Below are 13,797 nucleotides of genomic sequence, written 5' to 3' on the forward strand. Positions count from 1 at the left end.
ACCAACACCAAACAATGACCGTGACTTATTTAGGGGTATGTTTTCGTTTGGAGCATTGCCTAAGTGCTGAATCAAGATCTAACCAACATGATGATCACTTGCGATTTTCAAAAATAATCCAGTTTTTACTGCAAGTGACAATGCGGTTCAAAATCCTTTCGTTTCTGGGTTTACTATGCAACGCAATGTATTACCTTATCGTATTTGTCGCGGTGGCGATCGTTCAGTCTGTGCGACATACCTTTTCAAGTTTGTTACCTTGCCAATTTGACGCAAATTAAATAATATTATTTTGATACTATCGTTGAAAACGCAGCGGTAGATGGAGTGTCTTCACTATGGAGAGTTTTCACTATGGCCTTTAATTAGTCGATCTTGACTATATGTAGTTTTCGAGCAAACGAAGTTACTTCCTACGCCTACGTATGTTGTGACTACATAATATCGAGGCATTCATTCGCGAACTAACTGCCCATAAGTTGATAGGTCTCCTCCGGAGTCACTCGGGTGGCTGTTATCAAATCCCATCGCTCCTGAATGAGCCTGCACTAACATGCGCGCGAACATTCGTACAATGTACAAATGTTCGAGCGCATGTGAGTGGCCGTCAGACATTCATTCGCAAACTTAGCGGCTGTGCAAATGGGTTTGGCACTCAATTTGCGAACCCGTTTGCGCTTCCTCCTACACTTGTTTACGAATGTCTAACAAATTTCTCCTCCTTTTTAATTCGTCAATAGAACATTGAAGAGAAAAAGAGTTTTGAATTCTTTCCCAGACATCATTAACAGCCATGCTGTTTTTATGGGATTTCTTTTGATGAAGATACGCTACACAGTAGACGTCACGATCTATGAAAATAGCGAAACGTCCGTTGCCTTCGCAATCGTGGGTGCAACTGGTCACACGAATGTGTGGGAGACTACGCGAATGATCGCGGCTCGCGTGCTTTTACGTCTGTTAAAAATCCGACACAGCTTGGAAAACCGCGAATGCAGCGAAAACTTTGCATAATCATTTGCAAATGTCGTCCTACACTTGTGGGTTTGCGTATTCGTGCGAATGTGAGTGACCGGTATAACCCACCTGTTTTTGGGGAAACTAGAAAAGCAACCGGGTAACAAATAATCCATCCTTCCTAAAAAAATGTATCCAGGCGTTATTATATGATAGCTTGGAAAATATTGAAATATTTAAAAGTGTCAAATGATTCAGTTTAAATATTTCGTTAATGAATTTTTACAATACGATGAGAAACAGGTGGTATTACTTGTATGGTTCCAAATAAAAAAGAATTTAACATAATTTTAATAGCTGGCTGCTGGCAAAATACCCAACACACTAGAAGATTGCAAAACAGAAAAAAAGAACGTGACACATGACATTAGCTTTTGACAGTTAAAAGTTATTTATTGATGTTGGTAGCACTGTTCAGAAAGATGTCTGACGTTCGTGGTTTACTCTTCTCGCAATTTCAGAATTAATTAATCATAGTAGTGTCATTAAAACCATTTTATTGTAATATTTATTATTATTTCAACATATGTAAACGTGAGTGAGTCCTAATATTACAAATATTTTCGGTGCTATCAGTTTCTGGCATAGTTTAACTATAAATTTGCGTTGTCACGCGTGCAATGGCTATCGACACAGATTTGACACATTTTTCTTTTTGTGTCCGCGCGGTTATTCTTACCACATGTATCTCGTTACAGGCGATTACGTACACAAGACACAATGGTTAAAAAAAAGAGACAGAGCGACCCTGGAGAAAATGGAGACGAATCAACAGAATCTTGCGAAGAGAACGTAAAATCCGCATGTCCTCACGTCGCGAAAGCAGTAGATCTGACTCGGCTAAAGAAAGTTATTAAAATCGGAGGATTTGAAAAAGAATGTTCAGAGTGCAAAAAAGTTGCAAAAACTGAGGTACTTGATCCAGATTTTGAAGAAGATTTGTCCTTGTGGATGTGTTTACGCTGTGGCACGCAACTCTGTGGCCGAACACGCAATAAACATGCTCTAAATCACTTCAACACGCCTCATTCTGACTGCCATGCTCTCGCTGCTAATTCCACCACCTGGGAAATCTACTGTTACAACTGTAATAATGAAGTTACTGCATCAACAGCCAAAAAACTCCATGAGTGCATAGAGTACCTCAAGAAGCAGTTCCTGGCCAGTAGCACTGTTAAATCATTGCCCCCTATTGAGTTACCATTTGAAACTAAAGACTTATCTATTATAGAAACTATATCAAAGGATCCCCTATCAAAAGGAAAAGATAAGGCAATGGTTAATTTAGGCCGTGTTAGAGGTCTAAGTAATTTAGGAAATACATGTTTTTTTAATTCTGTTATGCAATGCTTAGTTCAAACCCCATATCTATTAAAAGTATTGCAAGAGATGTCTGTGCCAGGAGAAAAGTTCAAGTTACCAGGAGGAAAACTCAAGCTGAGAGGAGATGCAGGTGAATTAAAAGAAGTTGATCTACCCCCTATAGCTGGCCAGTTGGGAGAGTGGGGAACATTAACAAGGACTTTAGCAGAAACATTAGAGGAATTACAGGGAGGTAAGATAATTTATTGAAAAAAAATTTTACTAGTATCAATCTGGTAAAATTGACAAATAAGTATTTTCTTATTCTTATTAAATTTTTTTAATATTATTAAGAAGTAACATGAGTATGTAAACAATGTAAGTAGGCAGAGGCTTCTACTTACCTTTAGCATTACTGATGCCCATTATGTATGCTGACCACTCTACTAAGGCTGTTGTTTGCTTAGTTGGGTAATTTAAAATAGATACTATTTTTCTACAGTCTACAACTTATTTAATAATTTGATTTGCCTTCCATCCATAATCTTCCTAAATTAAAGTATTCAATTTTCCATTATCTAGCATATATCCAATGTATATACAGTCAAAATCTGTTATAACGACATCGAAGGGACTGCTCATATTCAGTCGTAAAAACCGATAGTCGTAACAACCGGTGATGCTTAATGTGTATCGTGCAAATCGATAGGGAATTATTGAAAAATATATTTACATAATACGCGATTTTTCTTCAATATTAATTTGTTTTCTTTTTCTTTGTGACATTTTGAAAGTTTCACGAATAACTCCACAAAGTTTTGGTGCGTCTTGTGTATAGATAAGTAACAAACTAACTGAAGAGATATGAAGAAGCGGACTTTGACTACCGCATTCACGTGTTTTGTTTCTAAGAATTAGAAAAGACCCTACACTAAACTAAATCCTATTGTTTTCTTTCCTGATTTTAAAAGCCATTGAAGACAAATGTGGATACCTATTCAAATTGTTTACAATACAGCTTAGCCGGTCGTTCTAACAGATCTAATTCTCCGAAATATTAGTTAAATGTGGTCGTTTTATGAGGTATGTCGTTATTACCAATGTCGTAGAAAGCAATATTTTTAATAAGACGGTCATATGGCATTCAGCCGGGACCTTTGTTCTTGGTTATTATAACCGGCATGTTGTATTAAACGATTTCGCAGTAAACGGTTTTGACTGTAGTTAGCCTTTGATAAAATATATTCATGATTTCTCTTAAGTGTAAATAACTGAAGTACCCAATTAAAATTTAAACATATTATATTGCAATTAGCCACATATAGATGTGAAAAACCTTCATATTTTTCTTAGTCGGACACTCTTGTCTCTTGAAAGTATTTGTTAGATCACCCCTGTTCCCGAGGATTGCCCTCCTGGCAATGCTGCACACCACCTGCTTTTCAGATCTGGCAGTTCAAAGCGTTTAGAGTACACTGGACTATGGTGGACTCAGTTATCTTTTTTATTAGGACAGTCCAGTGGATTGGTGATCAGCCACATGATCTCTTGCCTTCCACTCGGCCTTGGACTACCAGTCTCTCCATCGAGTCCTCTTTTCTGGAGATGTGATCAAAGAACTTTAAAACCAGTCGTTGCACAGTTGACGAAAGTCGGTCTTTGATACAAAGTTCTTTGATGATGGATGCATTGGTGCGGAATGCCATCCACGGGATCTTTAGGAGGCGTCTCCAGCACCACATATTCATTGCATCAATTTTATGGTCATTCCGCAATATTAGAGGCCAGGTTTCAGCTCAATAGAGAAAGATTGAAACCTCTATAACACTATTTAGATAAAATAACTTGTGTGGCTGATTTATTTAGTATCACAAAACTTACAAATTCAATTAAAGTCAATTTGTTAAAACATATTCAGTGACATAATAATTACTTGTCCTTGCTGATTGATTGGCTGATTAATAAAGAAGAGTCTAAGCCATTTGGGGCTACATCTTGAGATTTTTACAGATAATATATGTTGTAAGTCTCCACTATGAAAGGATTTTTGAAATTCCACCTCTAAGATATAAGTAACACTTTAAAACTAAGGTTAGAGAAAGATGCTATGAATAATACTTAAATAATTCCAGTAATGTTCTTAATAATACTGCAGAACATTCATCCATCTGAAGTCAGGGAAGATCTCTTGTAGATAATAATAGGGGTTAAATTATGAAATTGCCGTTCCATTGTAATAGGTAATTGACATAGAACCTTCATGGTTTGAGATTTTTGAGTGAAACTTTTTTCATTTGGTACCTATGAGGTTCTTCTTTTAAAAAATGTGCATTATTCGATTATCGACTTTCAGTTTTTTTTATTCAGCTTAGACAAAAAAGATGGATACTTTGAAAATTTGAGTGATTTTTGAAAACGAGTTCTGACGTGGAACTAACGCTGCAGAAACAGCTCGCAATATCAATGTTGCGTTTGGAGAGGGAACCGCTAATGAACGCATCATGCGATTTTGGTTTAAACGCTTTCGTGATGGAAATTTTGATTTGAAGAATGAACAACGTGGAAGAAATGTGAACCACATGTGAATAACAATGAAGTAAAATAGATGCTGGAAGCCGATCCGAGTCAAACTACCCAGGAATTAGCGGCAGGTTTAACGTTACCTTACCAAAAATATCGTCTCATTTGCGTCAAATTAATAAAATAAAATATGTATGTGAAAAATGAGTGCCTCATGATTTGACTGATCTGCAGAAAGAAACGCGTGTTGAAACTTGTGTTGCCTTGTTGAATCGATACGGAAATGAAGGAATATTGGTTCGAATTGTGACATGTGATGAAAAGTGGATTCTTTATGATAACCGTAAGCTAAAAATGCAATGGTTGAGCCCAAGTCAAACATCGCAACAGTGTCCTAAAGCAAAACTTACCAAAAAAAGGTAATGGTAACTGTTTGGTGGTCTCAGCATGCTGTTGTTCACTATAGCTTTCTCCGATCTGGTGAAGCTACAATGGCAGATGTCTATTGTGGCAAACTCCGAACAACGATAGCAAAACTTCCCGTGAAATAGCCCTGACTCATGAATCGATCTTCACCATTATTGCTCCATAATAACGCGAGACCTCATACAGCACGAGAAACCGTTTTAACTGTACGCGAACTGCAATTAGACACCATTCGTCACCCTCCGCATTCGCCAGACCTTGCTCCAACGAACTACCATTTTTTCGTGTTTTGGACAATTTTCTACGTGATAAAAAGCTTTCTTCCCAGGAGGTAGTACAGAATGCTTTCACAGTTTGTAGAATCTAGATCACCAGAGTTCTATCGCAAAGGCATAAATGACCTTCCTATTGGATGGCAGCAATGTATAGATAATAATGGTAGATATTTTGATGAAATAAATATGTTAAATGAAAAATATGAATTTCAATTTTTCAGTACAAATTAAGCAATTTCATACTTTAACCCATCATATAATTGATTGAAAATGATATGTTGTGCGAAACACCTATCAGAAATATACAAGTACAAGACTAAACCAACTGTAGTCAACTACTTCTATTATTTGAAAATAAATTCTTGTAATATGAAAGGTATTATGATGTGAATAATCACAAATTGTGTGTTTTTAATTAATCTTACAGATTAAATAATCGCGAAAAGAATTAAATTGAATAAATTTCAAAGTGAATTAAATGAGATTAATCAATTAGATAATAATATTAATCATGTGGAGTTTGTTTTACTAATCTAAATTTAAATGATCTCTTTTTAGCTTATGACCTGGTTACATTATTGTGTCTATGGAGATGTTTTACAAAACGCAAGATTTTTGTTTTAAGGACACATTAAATATTTTCTTTGAAAATAATTAAATTTTTAATTTAATAAATATAACAAAACAATCATTTTTACACTTACTTTACTTTAATTATGAAGTTGCTGTTTTATAATCCTGATCATTTGAAACTTAACCCGTCGCTTGTGAGAAGGACTCGGCTAGTAAATTGACCCAGAGACACAGCCCACTGAGTTTCGTCGCGTTTCCGATCCGGTGGTAGATTCTGCGAATCACTGCCCTTGCTAGGGCCAGTGGTAGCACTCTGGCAGAAATGCATTGTTACCATAAGTGCATTTTTTTATTCATAGAAATTAAAATATTTATGACAAAATAAGTCACTTTCTGTATATTAAATACAATTCCATACGTAAATACCTAATTTAAATAAAATATAATAGTAAAATAAAAATAGCCTTATTGCTCTTATAATTTATTATCACTTGTATAGCAAACAACAATCCCTGCCTACTCTGTTATTGGGCCTATGAACATCTCGATGTGGATGCCTAGACCCATTTTGATGGCTTGTCTATAAACTATAAGAATATACTTATTATTCCAGGTGAGGGTGGGGTTTACACTCCAAGGAAGTTATTATCGGCACTGGTTAATAAACTCCCTCAATTTGGAGGAGGAGACCAACATGATGCACATGAACTACTAAGGCATTTGCTAGAAGCTGTCAGGTAATTGATGTACATAACATAGTATGCAGAAAAATGCTTAAAATGTAATGATACTTTATTAATCTTATTTAATATATTGAGCTGAACCGTGGCTATAGTATCAATAACCTAAGGGGGCCGAGGGCGCACTTCTACGGAACTGCTGTGGAAGAGCAGCCGGTTAGCAGAGTGTCGCGTTCCGACCTGGCGTGCTGGTCCTAGTGGGCGGCACCGTCTGGGGTGGCCTGACGGGCTGCCGGCAGACCGGGGGTCGGGCGTCGGGGACCCCGTACTTTGTCCGGGAGAGTTTAAGGGGAGTCGTTTAGTGCGTAGGGGTCTAAAACATCCTTGGGCCCGCGGTCGGCTGCCAACGTCTGCAGATTGTCAAGTACCACATATTCCTTGCGCGCGTGGACATCTCTTATCAGGTTCGGCCCCGGGTATGAGGCTCATTCAGTTAGACGCCTTAATGAAACAGACAACAAATTCGTTCAACTGATTTCAAACAATGAAACGCATCCAGTGTGCGAATTCAATGTGTACGAGCAGTATGGATAAGTTTACGTCCTGGTACTAACTAGTGCAATTTTTTTATACACTTAGTCTGGCCATAAATACTGTTACAAAGGAAAACAAAAAAAATCTATGGCAAATAACATTTATTACTTTTACAGTGTGTTAGTTTAATACATAAATATAAAACAATTTAAAGTATAAAAAGCTTATTCGAAGTGGTCTCCATTGGCTGCAATACAGTTCTTTAAACGTCGAGGCCAGTTATCAATAGAAACACGCACTCTTTCCATAGGAAAAATTTTCACTGCCAATCGTACGGATTGTTTTAGGGACTCCAAATTATCATGGCGTTTAGAGCAAGCTCTAAAGCTGACCATAAATCATAATCCAGCGGATTAAGATCGGGACTAGACGACGGCCAGTCTTCAGCTCTGATGAAGTCCGAAACGTTCGTTTCCAACCAAGACTGCGTAGACCGAGCTTTATGACCTGGCGCCGAGTCTTGCTGGAAGGACCATTTTTGATTATTGAACATGTTGTTACATGTTGTTAAGGGGCTTCACTACCTTCTCAAGAATGGTATCTTGATACACTTGTGCCGATGTTTTGATACTTACTTGTGCCGATGTTTTGACACCTTTTTCACAAAAGTATGGCTCAGTCACTCCTTCATAGCTGATACCCCACCAAACCATTACTGAAGTCGGATAGTGCCCACGTTGCACTCTGTCGACTAATTGGGAAGCTTCCTTAGAGCTTTGAGCATAAATACGGTCATTTTGTTTGTTAAAATGTTGCTCAATTGTAAAAAATGTCTCATTCGTAAACTAAATTTTTCTATGACCTCCCTTTGCGTACCGCTTTGGTAGTTGTTTCAATTTTACCACCCTATTCTCTTTTAAATTATCAGTTAAAAAATGACCAGTACGTCTCTTATAGGCTGCAAGTCCTAAGTCATGTTTTAAAATACGCGACATGGTTCTAGGTGCTATCTTCATCTCCCGAGCTAAAATCTTTTGCTTTCGGACAGGATTTCTTCGAATTCTTTCCCTTACTGCTTTGACCACCTTTTTCGTACGAACACTACGTGGACGGCCAGATCTTTTTCTGTCACAAACAGGAGGTCTCATTGCACCTATTAATAGCCCGGTACACAAACATTTTACTAATACCAAGCGTATGGAGAGTTTTAAAAATTGCATTTGGCTCCATACCTACTTTGTGTAATGCAATCACAGCGATTCGGTTCTCTTTATCACCCCACTCCATTTTAATATCGCAATATATTGTACAATGTATTGGCGCCAAAATGAGAAAATTCAATGAGCAATCATATAAAAATGACAGATTCCAAATTCAAATGTAATATTTTATTTATTTAAATTGTAACAGTATTTATGGCTAGACCAAGAATATTTTTTTAGATGCTTGGACGAGCTCGCGGTCCACCTGGTGTTAAGTGGTTATCGGAACCCATAAATATCTACAACCTAAATGCTGCAGAAGTAGGTAGGGTGATGGTGCTTACTATCTGTGCGGGCTCTCAAGACGTCCTGTTTCTGCCGTAAAGCAGTAATGCGTTTCGCTTTTAAGAAAGGGGCAGCCGCCTTGTACTGTAAAAACTTAATGTCTCAAGGGGGGTGGCGGTATTTATCACATACTTTGGAATAAATACGAAAAATTCGATTGTAGGTTTATAAGATCGTTGATATTATACGATATTTAACGTCATTGTTGATCGAGCTTTATAAATAAAGTTTACAGTACAAAGCATGTCGGAGTCTAGTCTTTAACTACCTGGATTTAAAAGTCATATTTGTATAACGTTACAAGGCGATTCATATTAGTCAACCCCCATTGCAAGCGGGGGTTAAGGAATTTTGCAACAACAATAATAATTAAAATAACATATAATAATATTGAACACAGATCAGAGGATCTACGCCGCTACCAATCGGTGATTCTGAGCAGTTTGGGAATGAATTCAAAGGTGGACCCTGCAAAAGTGGATGGAGAAGTCAAACAAAAGGTCAAGTTTTATGGTCAACAGGCTTCTGACACAATGCTCAGGCCCGAACAGGTAAGTCGCACGACAGCACACGGACCCACCGCTCCCTACTGTACCGGGCCCCACGGGATGCGGTGGACTCAGTGGCTTTCTTATTATTTCATTTGCAGGTATTCCGTGGCTTTCTAGTTTCGACCTTGGAATGTCAAGATTGCCTCCATCAATCAGACAGAGCTGAATATTTTTTGGATTTGTCTCTCCCAGTCGCGGCATGTCGTCCTCAACCTCCGGCCGTAGCCAGGAGAAAAACTCCTAATGGTACGATAATACTTGTTTTAGTAATTTTTTATTGTTCATTAACCAACTCCGTACTGGTTTGTTCAGTGGACGCCCACAGCGCCCTGCTCGTCCGCGCGCCCCGCCTCACTGTCATAACCTGCCCTGAATGCTATCTTTGTTGACAGCTCATTAAATAATAGCAGAATTATATTGTAAATAACTCTTTGAATGAAAATTGAACTCTAATTAGAATTCATAGCATTACCAATACTTTCTGGGAAATAAAAAAACTAAAGCATGCAACATCATTAGTTCATGGCAATGTAAATACTGCATGATATTGACTAAGTAACATACTTTCAGAAGAAAATGCGTACAATACTCAAGAAGAGAATAAGCCTTCGAAGCATCAGCTCAAGAAAGAACGGATCGCCGCTCGGAAAGCAGCCCGGAAGAACAAAGGTACCCACCCCGCGCCGGGACCCGCCGCGCTCTCCTGTACATGTGTACTACATCCCTTCCTCTCCCGCAGGAGCCGCGGGCGAGGGCGGCGCCGACACCAGCGGGCCCGCCAAGGAGGACGGCAACTCCTCCTCCGAGCAGTCCGACGCCGACGTGGAGGACAACCTGGAGGAGCAGCCGCGGCCCGGCCCCGCGCTCGCGCACACCGCCGCCAACTTCGCCGTCTACCACATGGAGTCCGGCTACAACTCGGAGAAGGTCATCAGCGCAGACTCCATCCGCACCAGCCCCGTCCATCTCGACAAGGAGAAGGCCGACAACTCTCCGGAACGCACCGACAAGGACGGGCCCCCCGTCGCCATCCCGCTCCAGTACGAGCCGCTCGAGAACCTGTCCAACCCTGACTCCGGAGTCGCCAGCCCCGAGGCCACCAAGCACAACTCCACCGAGACCGTCCACGACGAGCCCTCGCCCGTCAAGCCGGAGTACGAGAGGCCCGCCTCCAGAATATCCTTCGCACCGGAGTACACCAACGAACTCGTTTCCAGGGGGATCAGCGTCCAGGGGTGCCGCAACCTGCTGGAGAACAGCGTCGACAACAGCTACGACTCTCTCCTCGAAACCAAGACGCTCAACGAACTCAACGAGCAGCTCGACAACCTGTACCTCGAGGAGCCTCCCCCTCCCGCGCCGCAGCCCCGGCCCGCGCCCCCCTCCCCGCGCTACGTGTGCGACGAGGACGAGTGCAGCGTGCACTCCTGCCTCGCGCAGTTCACGGCGCTCGAGCTGCTCACGGGCAACAACAAGGTCGGCTGCGAGCTGTGCACCGAGCGCGTCAACGGCAAGGGCGGGAAGACGATCTACACCAACGCGACGAAGCGGTTCCTGGTGTCCAGCCCGCCCGCCGTCCTCATCCTGCACCTCAAGCGGTTCCAGATCGGGCCGCGCTGCATGTTCCGCAAGATGTCGAAGCACGTGGACTTCCCGACCGTCCTGGACCTGGCGCCCTTCTGCGCCATGGACAAGGCGCGCAAGCTGCCCAGCGTGGCGCGCGGCCAGGCCTCGCTGCTGTACGCGCTGTACGGCGTGGTGGAGCACTCGGGCGGCATGCACGGCGGACACTACGTCGCCTACGTCAAGCTGCGGCGCGGCGCCCGCGGCTCGCCCTGCTTCCTGCCGCGCGGGGGCAACGCGCCGCCCCCGCCCCCCGAGCCCCCCGCCAGCCCCGACTCGGACCTGTCCGGCTACGAGTCCGGCGACGCGGCGGCGGCCGAGCCCCCCGCCGGCCGCTGGTACTACGTGTCGGACAGCATGGTGTCGGAAGTCAGCGAAGACAAGGTGTTGAGGGCGCAGGCCTACCTGCTCTTCTACGAGAGGATATTATAGGCGCCCGCTCCACACCCCGTACTGTTCTCGGTTCGTTCACACCGCGCTGCACCACATGAACTCTATGTATCAAGTATGGCGAAGAACGTCGTACATTCGTCAAACGAACTTGCATATGATAGGAATTTGCAGATAAATTATTCATTATTATTAATTAATTAATTAATGATAATCAATATTTTAATGTTAGTCGTTAATATAAAGTTGGACGACAGTGAGTGCGCGAAATAATTGAATACATCAGCATGCGGCGGGGCGGCGGGGGCGGGGGCGGCCGACTCCTCGAGTTTGTTATCGAAGCGCGATCACTGCCTTGTAATGAAAAGACTTAATTATAAATATATTTGTTCAATTTAAATTAGTGCAATAGTTGTGTTATAATGAAAACTAAAGTAAAACTGCAAATGGACATCGTCCCGGACAGACTGCAGCTCCGTGTGAAGCTGAGCCGCAACGCGACGCGGGAGGCGCGTGTGCTCGCCCTCTGAGTGAACACTGAACAAGGAACGAGGAGGGCCGGCATCTCCGCATTCGGCACCAATGTCAGTTAATGATCGTTGTCGTTCTGCGTCCACTGTGTGTAGCGATGTCTGGCTGTGGTTATTAGTTTCTAATATTTTGTATTCAAGTGCATATTTTACAATAACAATTTTATTTCTTCTATATAATTTAGTATAGATTCAGATACTCAGTAGTACATATGAGCGTACATAACGCAGAAGGATCCGCCGGCGCCGACCAGTTCACTCGGTCATTTTAATTTTGTTAATCGTAGCTTACTTATGTCGCAACATAATAATATGTATAATTGGCTTATTTTTACAATGAATTCTTTATGTATTTCGTATTAAGAACCGATATCAAAATAAATGTATTGATAACAAACCTCTATAGTTTTATTTACAGTCAATGAAGGTCTGTTCTCTGTGGATAGACCTTCGTAGCCTTCGCAGTGAACAATAAAACCAAAGAGACCACGGACAGCGTCAGTCCGTGCTGCTGCAGCCGGCCGGCGTGTCGCTTATTCACACACAGAGCAGTAATGCCAATTACCTTTGAAAATTAAATCGCCATAAGATCAGAAACTTACGATGAACAAATGATTGCTTAGACCCGTGGTCTCATACTGCGGCCCGACGCAGAGCAAATATTTAGAGTAGATAATGTGCTCAATTCCCAATAAAAACACGCTAAAGCTAAGTCGTCTGTTACTTTCATTTATTCCAGCAAGAAAATGGACTTGGTGAAATTTTAATTGTCAAATATTCAATTCATTCATCTGGTAATAGTAAAATATAATAATAATATTAAATATGTCAATCGACTGGTGGTCAACTAAGCAGTCCAAAAATGTGTGACCTGCAGTGTACACATTGTCCTATGTGGCCCTTAATCAGAAAAGTGTGACGACCACCGGCTTAGACGGAGCTGACCGAACGTTCGTGGCCCACCGCGGCACCGACACCAACAGACATCAACCACGTTTGTGTATATGGGCGCAAAAAGCCATTATTGGCAATAATTAACATGATTTATAGTTTATTCTAGGTTCCTATTTATTTCTTATTAGTAAGATGTGACTGATATTCTACGGTATTTAATATTTAGTAGAAACTGTTTTGATGTGTACATTTTCGGAAGATGTAAATGTTTAAGTTATTGCTATTGTTTAAGAATAAACATTAAAAAAAACTTATGTTAATTATTAGTGGGTATTTAATTATTTGTAATTTTAATATACTTAAAATAATTAATAATTGTTTATGCAAATCATGTTGGTGCCATCCATCACCAAACTGGGTAATGATGACAATGTTTATATTAGTTAAAAGTAATTTTGGTATGTAAAATAAATTCATGTCAGTCATGTGAAATTCACTAAAATGTTTATTCTGAATATTAAGATACATTTCATGAATTGTTGCATAGTAATTCATACTTTTCATTTCATACTGGTCATATTGAAGAAGTTTATCCATTTCAAGAAAATCCCTAAAGATATTATGATGTTAGCTTCAAACTAAAAATATGTTACTGACGAGGACTTATACAGTCAGCGCGGTTTTGTGAATGATGGAACCACACGAGTCTGTAATAGTGCTCCCCGCGGGGCGAGCCAGTACCGCCAGGGGCCGCACACATGTAGGTGAGGTGTCCAACGACGCGGACTAGTTTGCCTTGTATATAGGTTAATGAATTTAAAAATCATTATGCACAATGTTTTTCTGAGTAAGCAAGTATTACAAATAAGTACCTACTATATTATTACAGCAAGCAATAAATACCATGTCCGTTATATTTTTTGTTTATTGATGTG

At 40.8% G+C, this 13,797-nt stretch overlaps 1 protein-coding gene across 5 annotated transcripts; it reads left to right on the plus strand.

Moving 5' to 3' along the window:
* Positions 1 to 1,393: 1,393 nt before the first annotated feature.
* Positions 1,394 to 12,365, plus strand: Usp16-45 (ubiquitin specific protease 16/45). Of its 5 annotated transcripts, none has more exons than XM_089738844.1 (7): positions 1,394 to 1,551; positions 1,716 to 2,572; positions 6,727 to 6,850; positions 9,275 to 9,425; positions 9,524 to 9,671; positions 9,996 to 10,094; positions 10,165 to 12,365. In XM_089738844.1, the coding sequence occupies exons 2-7, from the start codon at positions 1,738 to 1,740 to the stop codon at positions 11,478 to 11,480; spliced, it is 2,673 nt and encodes an 890-aa protein (XP_089594970.1). In that variant the 5' UTR covers positions 1,394 to 1,551; positions 1,716 to 1,737; the 3' UTR covers positions 11,481 to 12,365. The 5 variants fall into 5 exon arrangements, with proteins under 5 accessions (XP_089594970.1, XP_089594976.1, XP_089594987.1 ...); XM_089738850.1 differs by having other exon boundaries at positions 9,999 to 10,094; XM_089738849.1 differs by having other exon boundaries at positions 1,420 to 1,555.
* Positions 12,366 to 13,797: the final 1,432 nt, after the last annotated feature.

This window comes from Bombyx mandarina, chromosome 03 (genome assembly GCF_030267445.1).
Source record: "Bombyx mandarina strain Sakado chromosome 03, ASM3026744v2".
Lineage (NCBI taxonomy): Eukaryota > Metazoa > Arthropoda > Insecta > Lepidoptera > Bombycidae > Bombyx > Bombyx mandarina.

Coding starts and splice junctions, on each gene's coding strand:
- Usp16-45 (XM_089738844.1), top strand. CDS start 1,738: ATGGTTAAAAAAAAGAGACAGAGCGACCCTGGAGAAAATGGAGACGAA. Junction 6,851..9,274: donor CATTTGCTAGAAGCTGTCAG/GTAATTGATGTA, acceptor TATTGAACACAG/ATCAGAGGATCTACGCCGCT. Junction 9,672..9,995: donor CAGGAGAAAAACTCCTAATG/GTACGATAATAC, acceptor ACATACTTTCAG/AAGAAAATGCGTACAATACT.